Source organism: Eutrema salsugineum, unplaced genomic scaffold (genome assembly GCF_000478725.1).
Source record: "Eutrema salsugineum unplaced genomic scaffold, Eutsalg1_0 scaffold_3, whole genome shotgun sequence".
NCBI classification, from domain to species: domain Eukaryota; kingdom Viridiplantae; phylum Streptophyta; class Magnoliopsida; order Brassicales; family Brassicaceae; genus Eutrema; species Eutrema salsugineum.
The window spans coordinates 6,388,750-6,410,628 of record NW_006256756.1 but is presented as its reverse complement, the minus strand read 5'-3'; the positions used below and the strand labels follow the sequence as shown (position 1 = coordinate 6,410,628).

Genomic DNA, 21,879 nt, shown 5'->3' with positions numbered 1-21,879 from the left:
CGGAAAGACCAACATTATGCATTGTGGTTAAAAGGTCAGGTCGAGCATGATGACATGACATATGCAGTATGGTTTCATGAGTTGCTCCTTGGTCCTATTTCGAAGATAACTACTTCAGCTATGTATTTCACACGTGGCTATGTTTTTCATACTTATAGTCATGGCACTCAACGGGCAACTACAAACTATGGATTTTGTGTACGAGGTGAAATAGACTTTTATGGGATCATCAAAGAGATAATTGAAGTGGAATACCCCGGATTAGTAAGAATGAAACTGTTCTATTCAAATGTGATTGGTTTGATCCTACGGTAGGTCGTGGAGTGCGTATTAACAAATTCGGAGTGGTAGATGTAAACGCATCTCGGCGATACAATAAGTTCGAGCCTTTTATACTTGCATCTCAAGCAGAACAAGTCACCTTTGTTCCATATCCTCGAGTTCGGAGTACGGGAATTTCATGGCTGGCGGTTGTCAAAGTTGCTCCAAGGGGTATAATTGATGGTGTAGATCTCCCGCCAATGCAACAAGATGATTGTGTCGACATTACAGAACCTGATGTTGTAGAAAATGTTCTTTTAATTGATCCACGTAATCGACAAGTTGAAGATCTCCATGGGGACGAAACTGAAGAAGGTGCTGACGAATTTCAAACAAGCAGTGATGATGACGATGATGATGAGGACAACAAGGAAAATGTTGAAGACTAATTAAATATGTTGACATTTAATTGCATGCTTTGAACGTTTAAATGTAACATTTGTCAAATTTGATAAATTTGTTTAAATTTAAATGTTTTAAAAATGGAAGACAATTATTGAAAAGAGAATTTGTTTAAGTGTTGACTTGGACATATGTTGACAATTACGACGAATTTACGACGATTATTTAGAAATCGTCGTAAATTCGTCGTAACATGCAAACCCTAAACCCTATAGGGTTTAGCTTTCCCAACTTACAGAATGGTTTTTTGGTGTGTTTCTCTGAGTAAACTGATGTATTATATAAAGTTTTGTAGTACAAGATTAAAGAACTTGTAGATATGTGTTTTATGTACGACGACTTTACGACGAATGGGAGTGATTCGTCGTAATTTACCATCGAATTTACGACGAACTGTAACCTTTAAATCTTATAATCAATCTAGCCTGAGGTCCAGGGGGGATTTAGATGAAGAGATTGATATGGCTTACCATCAGATAAGGTAAAACACCTTTCTAATAAAAAAAAAAAAATTCAAATTTTGACATATATGTGTTTATCAAGTAATCTTAAGGTGTTATATACATTTAGGGAAGATGTAAGGATTTATCTTAAATCTTACTAAATTCTTCATTAAGTAATTTAAACATGCTAAAAGTTATACAGAACACATATATGATGTATAGACATGCTTGTAGGTGCTTATGGATGTTTCAATTTTTGAATTTCATCAGTTTTGGTCTAAGCTATCGTAAAATCGTCGTAATATTACGACGATTTTACGACATATGTGGATACACAGCCGTTATAATTTTTATGATATATACGGTTCGTCGTAAAATCGTCGTAATATTACGACGATTTTACGACGAATAACACTGATCATCGTAAAGTCGTCGCAAAGCCCAGATACAGCCACGTGTGTTTGTCTTATTCGCTTTGTTGTACGGTGGGAACTCTGCGACGAATTTACGACGAATATGAATTCTATATATATGAATAATTGGATAATAGTGTCGGTCGGAGCGTTTCCGACACAATTAAGAGTCATTTCGTTGAACCGCACTACAATTGGAGCAAAGTGTCGCAAGAGACGTTCGACACCTGGTACAAGTGCTTCGCGGTAATGTTTTTTAAATCTTCGTTATATCCTTTCAAATTATTTTAAATTTAATCTTACTTTTATATTTTTTATATAATTTTTTGTGTTATTTTGCAGCAACGGTGGAACTGGGACATCGGGATAAACGAGACAGTCCGCGAAGTTTTCCGGCTGAAGGCGCAGAAACGCCTAGTCAACACCGTTTCCGATTGGAAGCGGAAGTGGGAGACCGATGGCGACGACGCTAAGCCGAGCTCCATGTCCACTTTGTGTTGGAACGGGTTGAAGGCGTACTGGCTGGACCCGCATGCCCAAACCACTGCTGCTAAGTGTTCGGCCGTCCGAAACCGGGTCGGTCCTGACGGTCAGAAGTTAGTGACCCCGCACACTTATCATTTGCGGGAAGACGTCTCATGATGGTAAGTAATTAAATATAAATTATTTCATTATTATTTCATTTTTAATTATTTCTATAATTTATTAAATATTTTTGACTAATGTTTATTAATTGGTAGGCCGAGGAGAACGGAGGAGAACTTCCTCCAATGACGAAGCTCTTCGAGACCACTCACCGGAAGAGGGACGGGAGCTTTGTCGACGCTCGGTCAGAGGAGATCTACAATGCCGCTATTCAGCGGATCGCCGAGCGGGAAACCCAGGCCACACCTGACGGTACTATCCAAGTACCGTTGACCGTCGCTGAGCAAGACCAGATTTTCGAGGAGGTATGATCTATTTCAAATTTTTAAAAATTTATTATATTTATTACTTAATAATTAATTAACGTTTTTATTTTCATTTGTAGGTTGCTCCGAAGAAGAAAGGCTGTACCTTAGGGATGGGCTCTATTAGAGACTGTCCTGCCGCCTCGGCTTCCGGATTTCGCATGCAGGAGGATCCGAGTCATCTTCGCCAGGATCTTGCTACGGACAATGCTGAGATCACCACTCTCAGGCATGAGCAAGTGGCCCAGAAGCAGGAGCTCACCAAGATGCACGGCCTCTTCGACATCATTGCGGAAGCGGTTCCGCAGTTGGCCACCGCAATCCGAGAGAGGCAACGGCGAGCACGAGGGATCTTTGAGGCCGGTGGTACTTCCGGTGGACCATCGGACCAGCAGACGCAGGGTCAGCCTTCGGCTCCGATAGTGCAGACGGGAAACGACGGTCCAGCAGCGATGGACGGCCAAGACGGAGAGCCTCCTCGAGACGTCGATCTCAACCTCGACGATTATGAAATCACATTGTAGATTAGGTTTTTTTGTAAAAAACAATTTGTATTTAATTTTTTTCTTTTATTTATAAATTATTTTCGAATTTAAATTTTAATTTAAAATGTTTTTTTCCTATTTTCAATTTCAATTATTTGATTATTTTAAAAATTCATTAATTAAATTAAAATCGAATTAAATAATTAATTTTTAAATCGACGTAAATTCGTCGTAAATTTACGTCGATCTAGCGTCGAACATTTAACGACGAATTTACGTCGAATATGTTTACGTCGAACCTACGTCGAAAATTTACGACGAATTAACATCGATGATTAAAAAATTAATTGAAATAGGTCGTCTCCTAATCGTTGTTAAATCGATGTAATTTTACATCGATTTTATGTCGTTCTTATGATGGACGTATTTCGTTGTACTTTCGTTGGAAAATTTACGTCGAGTTTACGACGAATAGTTACTGACGATATTACGACGATTTCCCTGGGTTGGTAAATTTACGACGATGTTACAGCGAATTCTATTTTACGACGATTGTTTTACGACGATTTTTCATTCGTCGCTAATTCGATGTAAATGCCCTTTTACGTCGATTTTACGTCGATTTTACGTCGATATCTGCCGACGTAAAACCCGATCTTTCTTGTAGTGAAATGACTATCTGCAATGCGGGTAGAAGACGTTAACAAATGGGGTTATTTACAAATACAAAATATTTAAGCACACATTCTACAAGACATTCGAAAACGCAAAGTTTCATTCGCATCTTATATATAAAAGATGATCAACTCTCTCCATATGAATGTCAACATCTTCATTTTTATTTGATATAAAGATAACATGTGCCACTTTTATAATTTAAAGTTATAATTATATCATAAATAATAAAATATTAAATTTTAATATCAAGTTTTAAACCATTCAAAAAAGTTTATTAATTGATTGAAATTTATTTTATTTTTATATAATTCTCAAATTTTTTATAATATTGTATTTTAAATTGATTTCTAAGATTGTATTTTTGGATAAAGTTTCTAAATTTTTTATAATAACATATTTTTATTTCTATTTGATATTGCATTTTATATTGATTTATAATTTGTTTATATAAAATTTTCTAAAATTATTAATAATAACATACTAACACATAACAAATATAATTATATATTTGTTTATATATTTATAATATTATATTTTAAATTGATTTTTTTATATATAAAATTTCTAAAATTGTTTATAATAATATATTAATACACATAACAAATAATAATTATGTTTGTGACATCTTATTCCACCACAACACAACCAATTAGTTATTGGTTATTGATTTATTTCATAACTGTTAGTTATTTGACTGGTCAATTAGTTATTTCCTTTTTTATTGAATCTACAAGATTAATGTTTTCCTTTTGGAAAACTGGACCGTTAATTGGTTGTCTTGTACCGGAACTTAACGAAGAGAATCGTTTGTGATTGGTTCGGTTTAGGTAGAATCAAGACTTTTTCTAGCTATACTCCAAATCGTATTATTATTACTCCTATTGTTACGGTTATTTTTTTTTTCTGTTTTTGTTTTAATTCATTTTTTTTTTGAGTAACATTCACGATCATGTGATTTGTTTAGTTTATTGATTCCTTGTACCAAAAAGCTGAAATAGATGACAAAACTGCAAATCTTTAGTTAATAATAATTTAACATCGATTCAAACGTTTTAAGCCAGAGAACGTAAAACTCTAGCAATCCATCATCTTGAAACATGACCACACAAATTTTTTTTTTTTTAATGACCACACAAATTTGACAGAAAACGAATATGATTTGATCGATATAGCTCTTGGTTCATGAAGCTCATTCTCCAATTTAATTTGTGGTCAAGAGTCTTGAAGAAGCTTTTTTTTGTTATAATGAAAACCGGATTATGAAGTAACATACACCAAAGAAAGCATAACTGAATCATTGAAAACTAACGAGCGCCATGCAGATATCATCGCAAAATCACATAATCTTATAAAGGCTTGTGGTGTGTTAAGATTTTTCTGAAGCAGAAACATGTTCCAAAGTGTAATGCCCAAGTCTACCAGTTCTATATAGATTCAATATCTTAGAAGCAACTCTGAGATCAGCAAACTCACTTGCTTCTTCTGTAACCCTAAGAACCGTTCTCAAGGCAGCGAACTGCGTCTCTATAAGATTTCCCATGCTGATATCATCATCTAAGTCTCCGTCAAACGCTGAAATTGTCTCGTACAGAACCCTCCTTACATCGTAAACTATAAAATCCTGCAAAATGAGGACAAAGGTATTTTGATACAAGTAAATGAAACAGATACATGAGTAGTATTGTTCTTGTTCTGGTACCTGTGTATGATCTGTTGGGTACTGCCTCTTACGTTGAACATAAGACGTGGAGATTTCGTTGGATAAACTCTCTGTGAAATCCTGAGATTTGCAAAGTTTCTCCCATTTCTTGTATTCATGGCTAGAGTTTAGAATAGTCAAAAAGAACCGTGCGAGTTTTGTCTCCCCAACTATATCATCCGGGATAGCTCCTACATTGGTGAAAATGACACTCTGATAAGATCTCTGCACTATCTTGGAATGAGAATACAGGAAAAGTCTTATAGGCTAAATATAACTCACAGTGCTGATCAAACCTGTTAAAGCCAATTTTGAGCAGATCTCAGCATCAAGTAGACTAGGAGGGAAAATTCCAGGCGTGTCCAGTACATAGACGTTGGGATGACTACCGATCTGAAACACAAGAATTCTCTAACCATACTAAAACTAGCACCACTATAAGCTAAGTGTCATGAACGTAATAAAGACTAGAGAAACTGAATTGTTGAGAAATGTAATACGAGTCTCAAGTAAGGGAACAAACCTTCAAGCTCATAATGTCTTTAGTATCTCCAGGCTGTGGACTAACTGTTGTATGCTTTAGCTTACCTTTCTCTGCAAATGAACATGTCAAAATTTGATCATGAAAGAACTGAAAAGTCTGAGCAACGATCAAATAATACGAGAGAGAGAGAGAGAGTTTACCTGCAGCACTAATCCTCCCGATTTGATGAAGAGAATTGGCGAGAGCGGATTTTCCCACGTTAGGAATCCCGAGGAGCATCATCGTTGTGGTATGACCAGAATGGCCTGACTTGTGCAGTTCCCTAACTTGGCTCTGCAAGAAATTGAGAAACTGAAAAAAAAAAAGAAAAAAAAAAAGAGTCTTCTTTTAAGTTTCTTAGCTATAAAGAAAAACTGAAGATGATGAAATTAAAAGAGAATTTTCGATTTACTTGCTTGACACACTCTTTATTATGTGAGTTAACTGCATAGGACAGATAATTTCTCTGCTCAAAATAATCCATCCACTTGTTCAACTCCAAAGGATCCGCAAGCTCCATCTTGTTCAACACAAGGATCCGTTTTGACGGTAAAGGTGGAAACTTTCTCAACAACTCATACTCAGAAGACAACGGAATCTACACAAAAAAGGAGAAAAAAAAAAAATAAAAATCTTAGCTTCGTTCCTTGAGGCATTTAATCGAACACTTTGAAGACAATAAAAGAAAAGAAGAAAACGAACACGAGCGTCTCTGATCTCGAGTACGAAATCGACTAGCTGTATACGTTCTGATATTGCTCGAACCGAAGCGGCCATGTGAGGTCCGTACCATCTCCGGTTAGGGTTCCTCGACGCATTAACCACGGCGTCTCCGATTTCCCTCCAAATCTTCCAGGTCTTAGCCGTTGCCATTTTCAATCAAAATAGCATCTGCGCGGGGAAAGATAAAGCCCATAAATACTAAACAAAATTTGAGCCCATATGAGCCTATATGAAGCCCATACTACTTAGAACTAATAATGATGAGATTTTTTTTTTTTTATTTTATTTTTTTGTCAAACAAACTATGATGAAATTAATATACGAGAGATTTATCTCTAAATTAAGACTTTAGAGACCAAAATCTCGTGAACAAAAAACTATTTAGTATCCACCTTATTTTTTGGTTCGAACGCTATTTAGTATATACTAGATTTTACCCCGTACATCCGCACATAAATTTTTGTTTTAATCAAAATTTATAATCTAATTTATGTTTCTTTTATAAATATAATTTTTTAATAAGTGATATAAAAGAATTTTTTTTAGATATATATTTTTTATTTTCAGTATTATTATGACCACCATGATCATAAAAACATAATTTTAACCCGGTTATTTTATTAATCAAAAAGTGATCGTTATTAAAAAATATATTTTCAATTCGCTCATTTTATTAATCTAAAAAATATCATAACTATGAAACCATAATTCTAACTCACCCGTTTATATTACTTTATAATATAAATATTTATTAATTTTGAAATAATTTTGCTTTGATAACCTAATCTGCATAAGACCATAATTATAAAAAAAAATTAACTTGTCCTATCAAATTATTATATAATATTAATATTTATTTATTTTCAATATGTGAAATTTTAATCTGATAGAATATGATAAAAAAATATAATAAGATATTTGTTAATCATAAAAATATAATAAAATATTTGTTAGTCATATGTGTTATTCTGAAAGTCTTATTTAAATTTCAAATGTTAAAATAAATCTAACCTATATTTAAGGAAGTCTATTTAAATTAATATCTATAGACTATAGATATAACATATATTTAAGGAAAATTTTAGTTATCTAAATTAATATCTATTTTTTGGAATTAAATTTATATATATATAAAATATTTTTTTAAAAAGTTTTGGGAGTGTTTGAAAACAAACACTAAAAGTGCTTCTGTTTTTAATATAATAGATGTACCCCAAATCTGAACTTACGCATGGATTGTAACATTAGTTCATACTTGATTCGAAGTAAAACTCGAGATATATCATGAATGATTATTATCCATTAATTGGTAAATTGATCCATTTCATAAAAATGCGTTTGAACTATTTTTAGGATGAAGTCCTAAAAATCTAGAAACTCTCCTTTTTTATAAAATTAAATAAATAAAATATGTAAAAATTCGGAAAAATTAATATTTATCAATGTTTTTCACAAATAGATAAAACTATGCTAAGATAGCACAAATTAATTTACAAAATATTAGTTTGTGATATTCGATTCACTACTAAGATTGATAGTTATGAGTTTCAAGTTTGGGAAAAGGTTTTGTGGATATTTTTATGGTTTTTTCGACCTAATTTCCTTTTTTTCATCATTGAGTATTTAATTTTTCCATCATTCTCAACAACTGAATAATTTAGGTGTTCCATTTAAATTTCAGTTCGGTTTTGATTCTTTTTCTTTTGTTGTTGTTGAATTTTTAGTTTATAAATAAAGTATCCAAGATAAAACACAATATGATATGTGGTATCATACCGTTCGATTCTGATTCCAATTTTAATTATCATTAAGTTTTAACGAAGTTTAGGTGTCATATCAATTTTTTTGTCCATTTACAGATTGAGATAGATTTATAGAACCATAAAAATGATTAAATTAAAGTGTGAGGCCTGAGAGTCTGAGAGTGTATCTTTGTTTTGGGAAATGTCACAGTGACCACTCGATATCTCCATATCCCTAACGCATTTAAAATTTTTGGTTTTGTTAGGATGCCCTCCCTACGAACATGCACGACCCATGATGTATTGGCAATATTTATATAACCATCAATGAAAGATTAAATCATATATGTTTGTACGCCTAAATTATGATTTATGAAGTGTATATACAAATAGATTTCAACTCACCAAAGAACGTTTCAAGAGATTCATCAATCAAAAGATATTTATGTACGTAGTATTGGTGGGTTCTAATCATCAAGACGTTCATTTTTAATTTTGTTCATGAGTTTTGATATATTTAACAAAGAAATATAAATCTTTTTAAGTTTTAAGCTTTTTAATCAAAGTCTCATCAACCGCTAGGTCGTAAAGATCCAGTAAGATCTTGTTTAGCATAAATTATAGTCTCCAAAATATTTTTATTGTAACCTCTTAATATATTAAAAAAAAAAATTTGATATGGTAGTTTCTTATAATAAATTTTTTTCCCTAGCTAGTATCTTTGGGAAAGACGAAAGGTGTAAGTAGTTAGATAAGAAAGCTTGGATTAGTAAGTACATAATTAATCGAGCAAGAAACTTTTATCACGTGGAAAACAAATATATTAATGATACATAAATAAGAGAAATTTTATTGGAATGTGAATGAATGAGTGAGTATGATAAAGCCAAGTCATGGAGAAGGAACAATTTCTGATGAAAATCTGATTTGATTTCATTCACAAGATGGTTCAACTGCCACCTACCTGTTCTTATAGTGTCTTTAATGACTCTAAAGTCTAAACATTTTGCTTTAGCTCTTATGAGTTGTGATTTTTGTTGTTGTTGTAATTATCTTTTGTTCTTATAACTTTCACGTTGATATGTTACCTGAGTTTTTTTTGGAGCCACTCACGAATGAATATTTATTTATTGCTTACCAAGTGTAATAAAAATTTGTTTTCCTGTGTTTTTAGGAAACTGGGTTTGTGGACGGAAATTATATTTTAACTATCGATAATAGATAGCGTCACGAAACTAAAAAAATGTCAGATTAATCTAAACGGTTAGCGTGATCAACCAAAATGTTTAGTAAAATCGTTAACATGGAAAACCACATTTTCATTGATCCACCAGATTTTACTTAATAGGGATGACTTGACCAAAACAGAACTCAAAACAAAAACGAATACTATACTGTTATAGAAATGGAATATTTATTATAAAAAGTATTTTTCAGTTCAACAATTAAGTTATATATACAGAGCTATGCTTGTTATGAGGTCCAGAATAAACCTGTATATTTCTCAATAATGTTATATAAAACGATTAATATCAATCATAATCTATACAAACCATAAGCAAATAAACATGTATAAACTATGTTTCTCTCTCGAATAAAGTGGTGGTAATGGAGTGGTTCTCTTCTGTGATGAGAATCGTCATGTTGATGTTGATCTAGACCAGAGATCGATTCCCCATGAAATCAAATTTATACCATTTAATTTACTTGGCCACTGAAGCTTTCACATGTCTTTCCAGACTCGTTGGTGTTAAGAGGATTCGTCCCTGAATGCTTAAGTGAATACATTTGCTAGCTGATCATGTGTAGAAACATAATTAGTTTGACCAATTATAACAATCTCAAGTCTTGTTGTCACGCTAGATCCCATCAGCAATTGGTCATAGCTACCATAAAATCTAATAAAATGCTTTCCGCTGCTGATCTTTCCCCGTTTCATGCATTTTCCCTGGAATTGTCAAGAACTCGACTGCTCATTAGTTTGCGAGTTTCTAAGTCATATACTCATCTTTGAATAGATATTTGCTACCCAACTGGATGATTAAAGATACGTCTCCACATAAATGTTGAAGATGAAGTCAAAAATGATATCAACAAGAGTGATAAGGTAAAAAAATTGGTAAATCAGAAATTCATTAGAGATGCTGGATTATATGATATATCATCCCTCATGGTAATTATGAGAACCATGAAAGAGCTGTAAAATGCATTCACATAGACTATAGAGATTTTAACTTTGTGGAATTCTAGTTGGTGGAGTTTGAACACCTCCACACAAACATCATCCGGTGTTATGGTGTGGAGCATGACTTCTCTAATATCTACATTTGTCTTGAGCTTTGTATATAATCGCATAAACACTTATAGAACTTTGTTAAGAGAACTTCTTTTATTGATACTTAGAAAACTTATCTCAAAAACTAAACACAATAACTCTTATCTCTCTGTTGATCTTAATGCGACTTTATTAAGACCCTTATATAGGACATCTTCCCTTAACACTTTTCCTTATTCTAATCTACTTAGGATTTACTTGAAACTTTTCTTTTTCTTCTAACTGACTTGCTAGAAGACTTAGGCCTCAAGTAATACCAAAAGTTATCCAACATTCTCCCTCTTAAGCTTTGACTCTATCTTGGACATCTCTCCAACACCAATTAAGCTCCTCATCTCAGCAAACTTAATCCTTGCCAAAGCCTTAGTGAGAATATCAGCCTTCTTCTCAACTCCTGGTACATGCTCCACATCAACTAGTCCATTCTCAATGCACTATCTTATGAAGTGGTAGCGTTTGTGAATGTGTTTACTTCTGCCATGGAACACTGGGTTTCTTGTGAGAGCAATGGCAGATTGGTTATCAATCTTATTAGATTTCCATCCTGTAATCTCGATTAAGAGTTCTTGGAGCCAGATTGCTTGACGAGCTGCTTCTAATGCTGCCATAAACTCTGCCTCACAGGTTGAAAGTGCAACTGTGTCCTGCTTTTGAGAACATCATGTGATCGGTGAGGAACCGAAGTAGAACATATGCCCTGTAGTGCTTCTCCTATCATCTGGATCTATGTTGTGACTACTATCACTGTAGCCAACAAGTTTATTTGTCCCTTCACGCGTGAACTTCAGACCATATGTACTTGTTCCCTTGAGATACCGCAGTATATGCTTCGTTACTTCGCCATGTGACTTGCGAGGACTTTGCATATATATGCTTGCCACACCAACCAAAAAACTAAATCAGGTCTAGTGTGTAACAAGTACCTCAAGCATCCAACGTTTCTCCTATAGTTAGTCGGGTCTATTTCTTTTTCATCTTGTGCCTTAGAAAACTTTAGACCAAACTCCATAGGTACTTGAGTCGGATTGCAGTTTTCCAAACCAGCTTCCTTCAAGATTCTTCTTGTATAAGCTTCTTGTTTGATTTCGATACCATCTTTTCCTTGACAGATCTACTTCAATGTCGAGGTAATAGGTGAGTCTTCCCAGGTCAGACATCTCAAACTTAGATGACATACCAGCTTTGAACTCCTTAATCTCTTTAAGACTATTACATGTTACAAAGAGGTCCTCGACATATATGGCAATGATGAGGTTATCTCCCTCTTGCTTGTGATACACTGAATTCTCCTTTGAGCATCTTTTGAATCTCATGCCCTATAAAATCTGATCCAGGAGCCTGCCTTAGACGGTATAAAGCTTTTGAGAGTTTGTACACCTTGTGCTCTTCACCTTTAGCTTCAAATCCTTCTGGTTGACTCACATAGATATCCTCCTTCAGCTATCCATGTAAAAATGCTTTTTTACATCTAGATGATGGATTTCCCATCCTTGAGAGGCTGCCAAGGCGATCAACAATCTGATTGTCTCTATGCGAGCTACAGGTGCAAAAAATTCATCAAAATCTATGCCAGATTCTTGCACATACCCTTTTCCTACAAGCCTCGCCTTGTATTTGATGATAGTGCCATCTGCATTCCTTTTAATTTTGAAAATCCACTTCAGTCCGATGACTTTTGCTCCACTTGGCTCCAAAAACCAAGTTTTGTTTTTGTTGATAGAATCGATCTCTTCCCTGCAAGCTTTTCTTCACTCTAATAAGGCTTTAGCTTCCTTCAAAGTTCTTGGTTCATCGTTTACTAGCAGCAAGAGATTCTCACATTCTATCGATGCTTGCAAAACGAAATCGTCTAAGTGTCATGGTCTTACTACAGGACGTGTTGACCTTCTCAAAGGTTGTTGCTGCTGAGGCGAGTTTGCTGCAATGCTCACGTCAACCTGATCAGTTTCGGTATGATCAGTTTCGTGTTCATTAGTGTCGGTCGACACCATTGATGGTGTTGCTCGACACCCAATGTCGGTCGATACCGCTGATGGTGTCATTCGACACCCACCGTTTCCTTCAGTTTCTTCTTCATGATCATAGCCGATTATTGCAGACCCTTCTCCAGTATCAATAATCTCTCCCCACCTCATCTGAAACATACTTGGATCTCTCTTAGAACCATCTTTCGTTTTGTTCCAGTTGCACTCTGCTTTCTCGTCGAATACTACGTCTCTTCTCACCACTATTCTTTGTATTGTTGGGTTAAACAATCTGTATGCCTTGGATCCTGGCTCAATCAGTTCTAGAAGCTAACCGCCAGAAGCTCACCCTTCGGGTCTCGCTTCCAGCGCAGGAGGCCAAGAATGGAGCTGCTTACTTAGTAGAGGTTTGACCTTATTGGAGGTCTCTTGCTCGGCCCCCTGGCTACTATACGCCCAAGGTGTAATAGTGATTGCGACCTGTCATCTAGCTTCTTAAGGTTTTTTGTTTCCACCTTTTCATAAGCTAAACACCCGAATACTCTGAGGTGACAATGACTTGGTTTTCTTTCTTTCAGGCTCTCATAAGGTGTCATGTTCTTAAGGGCTTTTGTAGGTTCTCGATTGATGATGTAAGTTGAGTGACGAACCGCCTCTCCCCAAAGATAGTTTGGCACCTTCATAGCCTTGAGACTACTCCTTGTCATCTTCCTTAAGGTCTTGTTTCTTCTCTCTACTACACCATCCTGTTGAGGTGTATATGGAGCAGTGAGATGCCTCCTAATCGCACTTTGTTCGCAGAACTCCAGAAATTCCCTTGAAGTGAACTCCCCTCCTCTATATGTTCTTAGAGTCAGGATTGCTTTCCCTAGTTCCTTTCCCACCAGACCTTTGAATGCTTTGAATTTTTCATATGCTTCACTTTTTTCCTTTAGAAGGATAGACCACATATATCTTGAAAAATTATCAATGATCACAAATATGTACTTATTGTGAGCTATGGTTGGTGGTATTATGATACAACCGTCGGCTAATTAAGTTTAGGTGTTTCTTCTTTGCAATAGAATTAAGTTTGGTATTTTTCCTTTTTGGTTTTACAAAGTCTTAGGACATTTTCCTTTTTAATTTAGGTTATGTCGTTGTAGCAGAGCCTATATATATGGCTCTCTTATTCAATAAAGAACTTAACTTCCAAAAATTAACCTAATTCTTCAAGAGAGACTTGGGTTAAAGGAAGCTTTGCTTAAATCTTTTTTCTCTCTCACGTTAACAACGGCTCCAGTTATTAGATCGAAGTCGAAATCTTTGGCTCATATCAATTTGGTATCAGACCCAGGTTGCAAAAGTGCGATGATTACTTTGCGGATCAGAGAGTGTACAATAATGATGCAAAAGTTTGACAGGCAACATTCGTTTTAACTGGGCGGGCGTATCATTGGAACAACAACTTACGACGACTGGTCACACACAGACTCGGATGGTCCGAATTCAAGAGAATTTGCAAGAGTCATTTTGGGAAAGCAGATTCTGTGAATCCAGTGGGAGAGTTGTCTAATTTAAGGCACACTGGAACATTAGATGAATATTGTAACCAATTTGAAGAATGTCTTGGTCGAAAAAAAAAAGACTAACGGGCGACCAACAACTGTGGCAGTTTTGCGCTGGATTAACAGATAACTTGCGGAAAGAAGTAGAGTATCTACGTCCTGAGACTATTTTCGAAGCAATAGAGTATGCTCGGGATAATGAATACAAGATGGTGATAAACAAACAAGGACGTTTAGAGGACATATGGCTCCACTAGCTGGATACTTAGTCCAAAAAACTTGGCCAAAAGAGACAGAGAACAACGCGAAAGACATGGAAGCTCTACTGACTCAAATGGCTCAACAAGACGAAGCAGAAATACTTCACAAAAACAGTATTGGAAGAAGTTAACAAGGGCAGAAATGGCAGAAAGACGATCAAAAGGACTTTGTTTCAATTGCGATGAGCTCTTACGCGAGATCATGTTTGTACCCCTGTTATCTTTCATATAATGCTAGTTATGTACGGAGAGGATCAAGAGGACAAACTGTTCGAAGAAGAGGACCTAGAGAAATTTGTGAGAGAACGCGGAGAAGCTGCTAAAGGCTGAAGTCATATACAGAAGTGGAGCTTGAGGACAAGCTCCTAGTCGAGGAGGGGAGTAATGATACAACCGTAGGCTAATTAAGTTTAGGTGTTTTCTCTTTGCAATAGAAATAAGTTTGGTGTTTTTCCTTTTTGGTTTTACAAAGTCTTAAGACCTTTTCCTTTTTAATTTAGTTTATGTCATTGTAGCAGAGCCTATATATATGGCTCTCTTATTCAATAAAGAACTTAACTTCCAACAATTAACCTAATTATCCAAGAGAGACTTGGGTTAAAGGAAGCTTTGCTTAAATCTCTTTTTCTCTCTCACGTTAACAACGGCTCCAGTTTGGCTCATATCATGTTATTGGACCACACAGGTCCGCATGAAGTAGTTCTAGGGTTTAGACGCTCTAAACGCAGCTGTCTTTAGGAAGGAGTGTCGAGTTTGCTTGCCTACTACACATGATTCACACAATTCCTTCTCTTCTCGGATTTCTGGTAGTCCATGAACCATCTCGTTTTGAGACATAGCTTTCATCGTCCTGAAACTGATATGTCCCAATCTAGCATGCCATCTCCATGTCTTGTCTTCCACCTTCGACTGTAGACACGCAGGTTTTCCAATTTTTAGCTTTATTTTGTAAAGCCGATTAGAGACCTTGTGACTTTAGCGAGTAGTTTCCTGTGTGGATCATGGAGTGTCAGATAGTCCTGTCTCATTCTCACATCGCAGCCGGCCTCTGTAGCTTGTCCCAAGCTTAAGATGTTGCTTTTGAGATCAGAAATATAGTAAATATCTGTGACTAAGTCTTTGCTCTCCTGTCTTGCTTTGAAAAAGGATGGATCATTTACCTCCTATTTCAACACAAGAACCATCACCGAACTTGACTTTACCCTTGATATTTCTGTTTAACTCGGAGAAGTTTCCTTCTTTTCCTGTCATGTGGTTACTTGCTCTATTGTCGAGATACCAAACTCCTTCTTCTTCTTTGTTAGCTTCGAAGTTCTTTGGAATTAGTTTCTCTTTGTGCATATACAGTGCTTCGTCGGCTTTATGCATATACAGTGCTTCGACAGCTTCTTCCGTCTCCACCATATTTGTCTCTTGTGTTTTCTGTGCTCTCTCCGGACAAACTGAGGCGAAGTGACCTGGTTTATCACATCTGTAGCAAATAACCTTCAATCTGTCTTTCTTTCTTAATTTTGTCTGATCGTTTTGGTTTGATGCTCTCTCTTGTGAATTAAACCTTCCACCTCTGCCTCGTCCTCTGCTTCCTCTGCCTCCTCTTCCACGTCCTCTCCTTCTTGAGCCGGAACTAGTTTTTTCTGAGTTCGCGTACAGCAACTTCCCCTACATATCTCCTTGATTATCATCATCGAGAATCCTTTCTTTATATGTTTTAAAGCTTGTTGTCTTCAGGTCCAGTACTTCCTCAAGAGAAGCTACGATGTGGATAAACTTTTGTCTTGGTAAGCTATTTAGGAACTTGTTTACAAGCTTTTGTTCCTCTATCTTCTTTCCAAGCGATGCTGCTTTTGAGGTGAGCTCCGATAACTTTCCCGAGAAGTCATCTATTGAGTCTGAATCCTTCATCTTTATTCTTTCGACATGAGTGTTTGAAGTCGAGCTTCTTTGACGCGATCTGCTCCTAGGTTTCGTGATTTGATCGCATCCCATATGCCCTTTGATGTTTCTTGCTCTGCAAAACAAGGGACTTTGATGCTTGAAACAACAGGCCCGTGGCGATGTCAAATTTGGCAGCGTTGGTTGAATCTGGTTTGATCGTCTCCCAGACTTTGTGAATTCGGAGTAGTACCCTCATCTTTATTGCCCACACCGTGTAGTTTGTTGCGGTCAACATCTGGCACTGTATCGAAGAAGGTATGATTACTTCGTTTGAGGTGATAGGAATACGTCTCCCATCTCCGTGTATCGTATAATCTTTGTGTTTATACGATTAGGGTTTGGATCGCTTCTAACTCAAGCCTTGATACCAAATATAATCGCATAAACACTTATAGAACTCTGTTAAGAGAACTTCTTTTATTGATGCTTAGAAAACTTATCTCAAAAACTAAACACAATAACTCTTATCTCTCTTTTGATCTTAATGCGACGTCATTAAAACCCTTACATTGCAAAGTCATTTTCCTTAACACTTTTCCTTATCCTAATTTACTTAGGATTTACTTGAAACTTTTCTTTTTCTTCTAACCGACTTGCTAAAAGACTTGGACCCTAAGTAATGACCAAAGCTTATCCAACACTTTGTAAATGCAATTTAGCTGATCTGATCATCCTCAACCTCAATAGTTATATATATATATTGGTTGTCGCTTCAGATATTTTTTTATATAAAGTGATCAACAGAAAAAAAATCCAGAAAGGTACACACTATCAAATATTGTCTCTCTTTAATTTTACCATGGTTCTCAATGTATATAGACGTCTCAAGATATGAACATGAAGCTAAGAAGGTGTTTCATGTGCTCGAGAACTTTTTCAACAGAAAAAATGCACCTCAGTATAATTTCATACACATAGAAAGCCTTAAAGGGTGAAAAATGCTAGAATCTCACAAGGAAACTTCGACGCACAAAAAAAAAAAAGAACAGAGAGCTACTGTCAGTATACCTAATTTCTTAGATTGTCTTCATGGGGTTGAGCACAACTAGTTCATGTCATTTACAGATGATTGGTCATCTAGCAAAGTGTGGAACAGAAACCGATTGAAACATCATTTTTGATGGTGTCATAATATAATATAAGTGTCGGGAGTACTACCTGAATGGAAATTGGAGATTCGTATACGTAAAATTCGAATACCCAATTTCAAAATGTCCAAAAATATCCACAACCACACGTTGTTATTTTCCCATTTCTTTATCCCTATTTTTATTTGTTGACACTCCCATTCTTTCTCAATTTCCCACCTTATAATATCATATATAACATAGACTATATGGTGCCTATATAACCCTCGGGTTACTATTCCCCATATCCCTCCATAGATTCCTCTTATATATTAACTTTCTAACATAGATATATATATATATATATATAGAGAGAGAGAGAGAGAGAGTACCATATATTATATATACACAGCTATGCGTGAAGAACAACTTCAAAGATAGTTATTTCTTCTTATATATACAAGAGAGAGAGAGAAAGAGAGAGAGAGAGGTACATGTGAATATAATCTAAGTTAAAAGTTCATGCATGGGTGCGATGAAGACAAGAACAGCATCAATAGGGAGATGGGTGAACGAGGTCGTGAGCTTCGTTGTGTTTTGTCTCTTAGACATCGTCGATTATTTCCTCTGTCTTCTCTACAAAACTGCTGATTATCTCCTCGAAGCAGAGTGGAAACCTTGCTATTGCTTGTCACCCAAGGAACTCATCACCACCACAAAAGGAAACATCCTCGTATCTCATAACCATGCCGAATCCAAGATTCTCAATGTTTCTCCCCTTCAACAACTTAGGTATTCATTTCTATTTTATTTTCTAGGCGTTTAATTCTTTGCAAAAAAAAAATGGTATTTTATTACTTCGAGCAAACGTGGCTTGTTTGTTCAACAACAACGTAAGAGTCCAAGAATCTTCTCATTAGGTTTTTGTTTTTGTTACTATATTTATTAAATCTTGAAAAAATGTATGAAAAAAAAGAACTTTGATTTCTCTCACACGTATTTTCCCTTTTGCATTTTCAAGAAACCAATACCGTCACTAATTAATTAAGAAAACGCAATCTAGGAGTAGAAGAAAACAAATCAATTAATTCTTAATTTGGTTTACCAACTTAACCGGCCGGTTTTTCTTGTAGCGGACGTTCCAAGATTGAGCTGGAGGAGATCTCAGAGACTCTTTATTCACGTCCTTCTCTTCTATCTCACCTCTCTAAGCTCTCCATTAACGATTTCACAAAACGGTTAGTGAATGTGACTCGATCAAACTCCGGGTGTGGCGAGAAGAAGACGAGTAATAAGAGGAAAGGGAGAACGATGAAGTCGAGGTTGACGGTAAGCTTCACCGTCGTTGAAATGCTTCAAGGCAAGATTAAACCGCATAATTTGAATCGACAAGTCTCGAGATGGTCGGATTGTGATTGTGGTTTTTGTACGTGTTGGACCTCTACTTGTGTCAAAGATCAGTCCCTCTTTGTCAAAACTCAATTCCCAAAAGGTATTCACATTTTAGTTTTAATTATTTCAACTAACATAACCATAAAAATAAAAGTACATCTATCGTTACATAGTAATTTCTTGTATTTTTTACTTACAAATTTGGATGTTTTCTTTTAGTAGTATATGATTAATGATATTTTTTAAGTTGTAACATTTTCATAGGCAATACCGAGAAAGACAACGTGTTGTTCATCCACGGCTTTATATCTTCATCGGCGTTTTGGACAGAGACGGTTTTTCCTAGCTTGTCGAATTCGAATTATAGACTGTTTGCCGTATATCTTTTAGGGTTTGGGAAGAGCCCTAAGCCTACGGATTCACTTTACACGATGAGAGAGCATGTGGAGATGATTGAGAGATCGGTACTGCTTAAACACAATTTGAAGTCGTTCCACATTGTGGCTCACTCTTTGGGTTGCATCTTGGCTCTTGGCTTAGTCGCTAGGCACGGTGGTTCCATCAAGTCACTAACCCTCCTCGCTCCGGTTAGTTAACTCAATTAATTTGCCTCATATTCATATATAATAAAAAATGAGTTACTTTATTAATCAATATAAATACGAAAGAGCCCAAAGGACTATACGCATTCATGTATCTTGACCTATTGATATAAGTAATTGAATTGTCACACGAGCATGCATGTGGAAAGTTGGTAACATTTATATATATATATATATATATATATATATATATATATAAGATTTACTAAAGTTTGACACGTGTGCATGTATGGCGAAGCCGTACCATCCGGTGCCGGCGTCGGAGGCGGAGCCAAGGCAGTATGTGATGAGGAAAGTGGCGCCCCGGCGGGTTTGGCCACCGATGGCATTTGGAGCGTCGATGGCGTGTTGGTATGAACACATTAGCCGAACGATTTGTCTCCTCATTTGCAAGAACCATCGTCTTTGGCAATTTCTTGCCAAACTCATCACCCGTAATAATAGGTATCTAATTTTTCATTAAATTTTATTAACGTACTGATATTAAAATAAATATAGGTAAGATATAAATGGCGTAAATTTTTATCTACAAATTACATATAGCTAGAAATATATTGACACAAGAGGAAAATAAAAAGACTTAGGCAACCTAACGATGAAGAGGTAAGCTAATAGCTAATATTGAGTTCCAAATTTCCAACCTAACCAACCTACTAGTGATTGGAGCATTTTGAATGTTACTTTGCATTGTGTCATGCCTATTTATGGTATTATTAACTCTATTCTATCTATAGTGTGCAATTATTTATGATTATCGCTATTCTATATCTATGGCATATAATCAACTCTATTATATCTAAGGTTGAAGTTAATTGGAACAATAAGAATAACTAATAATATCAGATCCCTATAGCTTAAGTAGAAACTAGAAACCATTAAGATTCCGACATAAAAGCTAAGAAAATAAGCGAGTGAGTAAGAGAAAATTATAGTAACGTGTGTTTGGAACGTGACTTTGCAATATGTCATTACTATTTAGTTTCCACTTATAGACAATTTTTAAATAGAATTAGTGGTTGGAGACATAATTGTATTAGAATAATAAAAGATGTAAATAATAGATCAGATCCCTAGAATATAATCCTATGAAGCAAAACCTAAAAAAACAATAAAACAAGCGAGTAAAAAAATTGAAGTAAACTAAAAATTACAACATAAAGGATGTGCAATTTTTTCAGAATTATCATTGATAGTTTTCTTGTTTGTTTGTTTCTTTTTTGACATTCATCATGCATGTGAAACTCTGCAATCTATATATTTAATGATCGGATAATCTGTTTAAAACAAGACTTTCACGATTTTGTGTAATTTCTTCAACTATATTTCTCAACTGCAGGACAATAAACTTTCTAATAGAAGGTTTTATGTGTCACACGCATAACGCAGCGTGGCACACTCTACACAACATAATATGTGGAATAGGGAGCAAACTCGATATTTATTTGGACATGGTACGAGATAAAATGAATTGCAATGTCTTCATCTTCCATGGGAGAGACGATGAGGTCGTACCTGTTGAGTGTAGTTACAATGTTCAAAGTCGGGTTCCTCGAGCACGAGTTAAGGTTGTTGAGAGCAAAGATCACATTACTTTAGTTGTTGGAAGACAGCAAGATTTTGCTAGAGAGCTCGAGGAGATTTGGCAAACTTCAAGTTTGTGATTTGCTAGCTAAGTATATTGATATAAATAAAATGGTTGTTTCAAAGCGAAACCCCGAAACCCTTTTGAGTGATTTTAAGTACTTAAAGCTTTGTGCTGCTCCGTTATTATTTATTGAGTTTGATGCTCTGAGAAGAAAGAAAAGAGATGGTTAATAATAATAATAATTCTATTTTGTTTATTATTATCATGACTTGGTTATGTGATTTAAGGACTAGCGAATGCTTTTGGCCATTATATAATTCTACGAATCGAATATATGATCTAAGGCAGTGCTTTGATATAATACAAGACTGATCCATTCTAACCATAACAAAACCATCCTTTGTCTTCGTGTTTGCTTCCTTGATATGGTTGTGCAAGTGAAAATGCAAGATGGTGATCATCTCCTTCCCAACCGGCTGGAACAACGCATGCTTTATGTTTGAGTTCACTTCAGGGAAGATCCATATCTCATTGATGTTATTACATCATCGCTGCAATGAATCCTTTAACTCTAAAACAAAAAGATGGAGGCAAGAGTGTTTCATTTACTCGACAGAGCCCATATCATATGCCATAAGCTATTGTTGTGATATTTAGATTATTAGGAGCATACATATTAAGATCTAATTGTATTGTAAGTAGTGGTCATGACTCGTGATATTGTATCATCTGTAATTCTGTATAGTACAGAACAGAAGGATAAACCATTGTGACCAACTGACCATAATATTGTGACTCTCTTTGCAATTTTTA

At 35.5% G+C, this 21,879-nt stretch overlaps 2 protein-coding genes across 3 annotated transcripts; one reads left to right on the top strand and one right to left on the bottom strand.

Annotated features, from left to right (window-relative positions):
• Positions 1-5,056: 5,056 nt before the first annotated feature.
• Positions 5,057-6,787, bottom strand: LOC18015270 (DAR GTPase 2, mitochondrial). Of its 2 annotated transcripts, none has more exons than XM_006396960.2 (7): positions 6,617-6,787; positions 6,327-6,512; positions 6,076-6,226; positions 5,915-5,985; positions 5,688-5,784; positions 5,392-5,582; positions 5,057-5,313 (listed from the first exon to the last, which is right to left on the bottom strand). In XM_006396960.2, exons 1-7 carry the CDS (start codon positions 6,785-6,787, stop codon positions 5,059-5,061), a joined length of 1,122 nt encoding a protein of 373 aa, XP_006397023.1. In that variant the 3' UTR covers positions 5,057-5,058. The 2 variants fall into 2 exon arrangements, with proteins under 2 accessions (XP_006397023.1, XP_024010134.1); XM_024154366.1 differs by having other exon boundaries at positions 6,076-6,208; positions 6,617-6,776.
• An 11,175-nt stretch (positions 6,788-17,962) lies between these two features.
• Positions 17,963-21,269, top strand: LOC18015269 (probable lysophospholipase BODYGUARD 3). Its single transcript, XM_006396959.2, has 5 exons — positions 17,963-18,279; positions 18,621-18,979; positions 19,144-19,466; positions 19,720-19,925; positions 20,818-21,269. The coding sequence occupies exons 1-5, from the start codon at positions 18,014-18,016 to the stop codon at positions 21,140-21,142; spliced, it is 1,479 nt and encodes a 492-aa protein (XP_006397022.1). The 5' UTR covers positions 17,963-18,013; the 3' UTR covers positions 21,143-21,269.
• Positions 21,270-21,879: the final 610 nt, after the last annotated feature.

Excerpts from the sequence above, each read along its gene's own strand:
- LOC18015269 (XM_006396959.2), top strand. The coding sequence starts at position 18,014 with ATGGGTGCGATGAAGACAAGAACAGCATCAATAGGGAGATGGGTGAAC. Across the intron at positions 18,280-18,620 it reads TCTCCCCTTCAACAACTTAG|CGGACGTTCCAAGATTGAGC; the intron begins GTATTCATTTCT and ends TTTTTCTTGTAG. Across the intron at positions 19,926-20,817 it reads CTCATCACCCGTAATAATAG|GACAATAAACTTTCTAATAG; the intron begins GTATCTAATTTT and ends TCTCAACTGCAG.
- LOC18015270 (XM_006396960.2), bottom strand. The coding sequence starts at position 6,787 with ATGGCAACGGCTAAGACCTGGAAGATTTGGAGGGAAATCGGAGACGCC. Across the intron at positions 5,986-6,075 it reads CGGGAGGATTAGTGCTGCAG|AGAAAGGTAAGCTAAAGCAT; the intron begins GTAAACTCTCTC and ends GTTCATTTGCAG. Across the intron at positions 5,785-5,914 it reads AAGACATTATGAGCTTGAAG|ATCGGTAGTCATCCCAACGT; the intron begins GTTTGTTCCCTT and ends CTTGTGTTTCAG.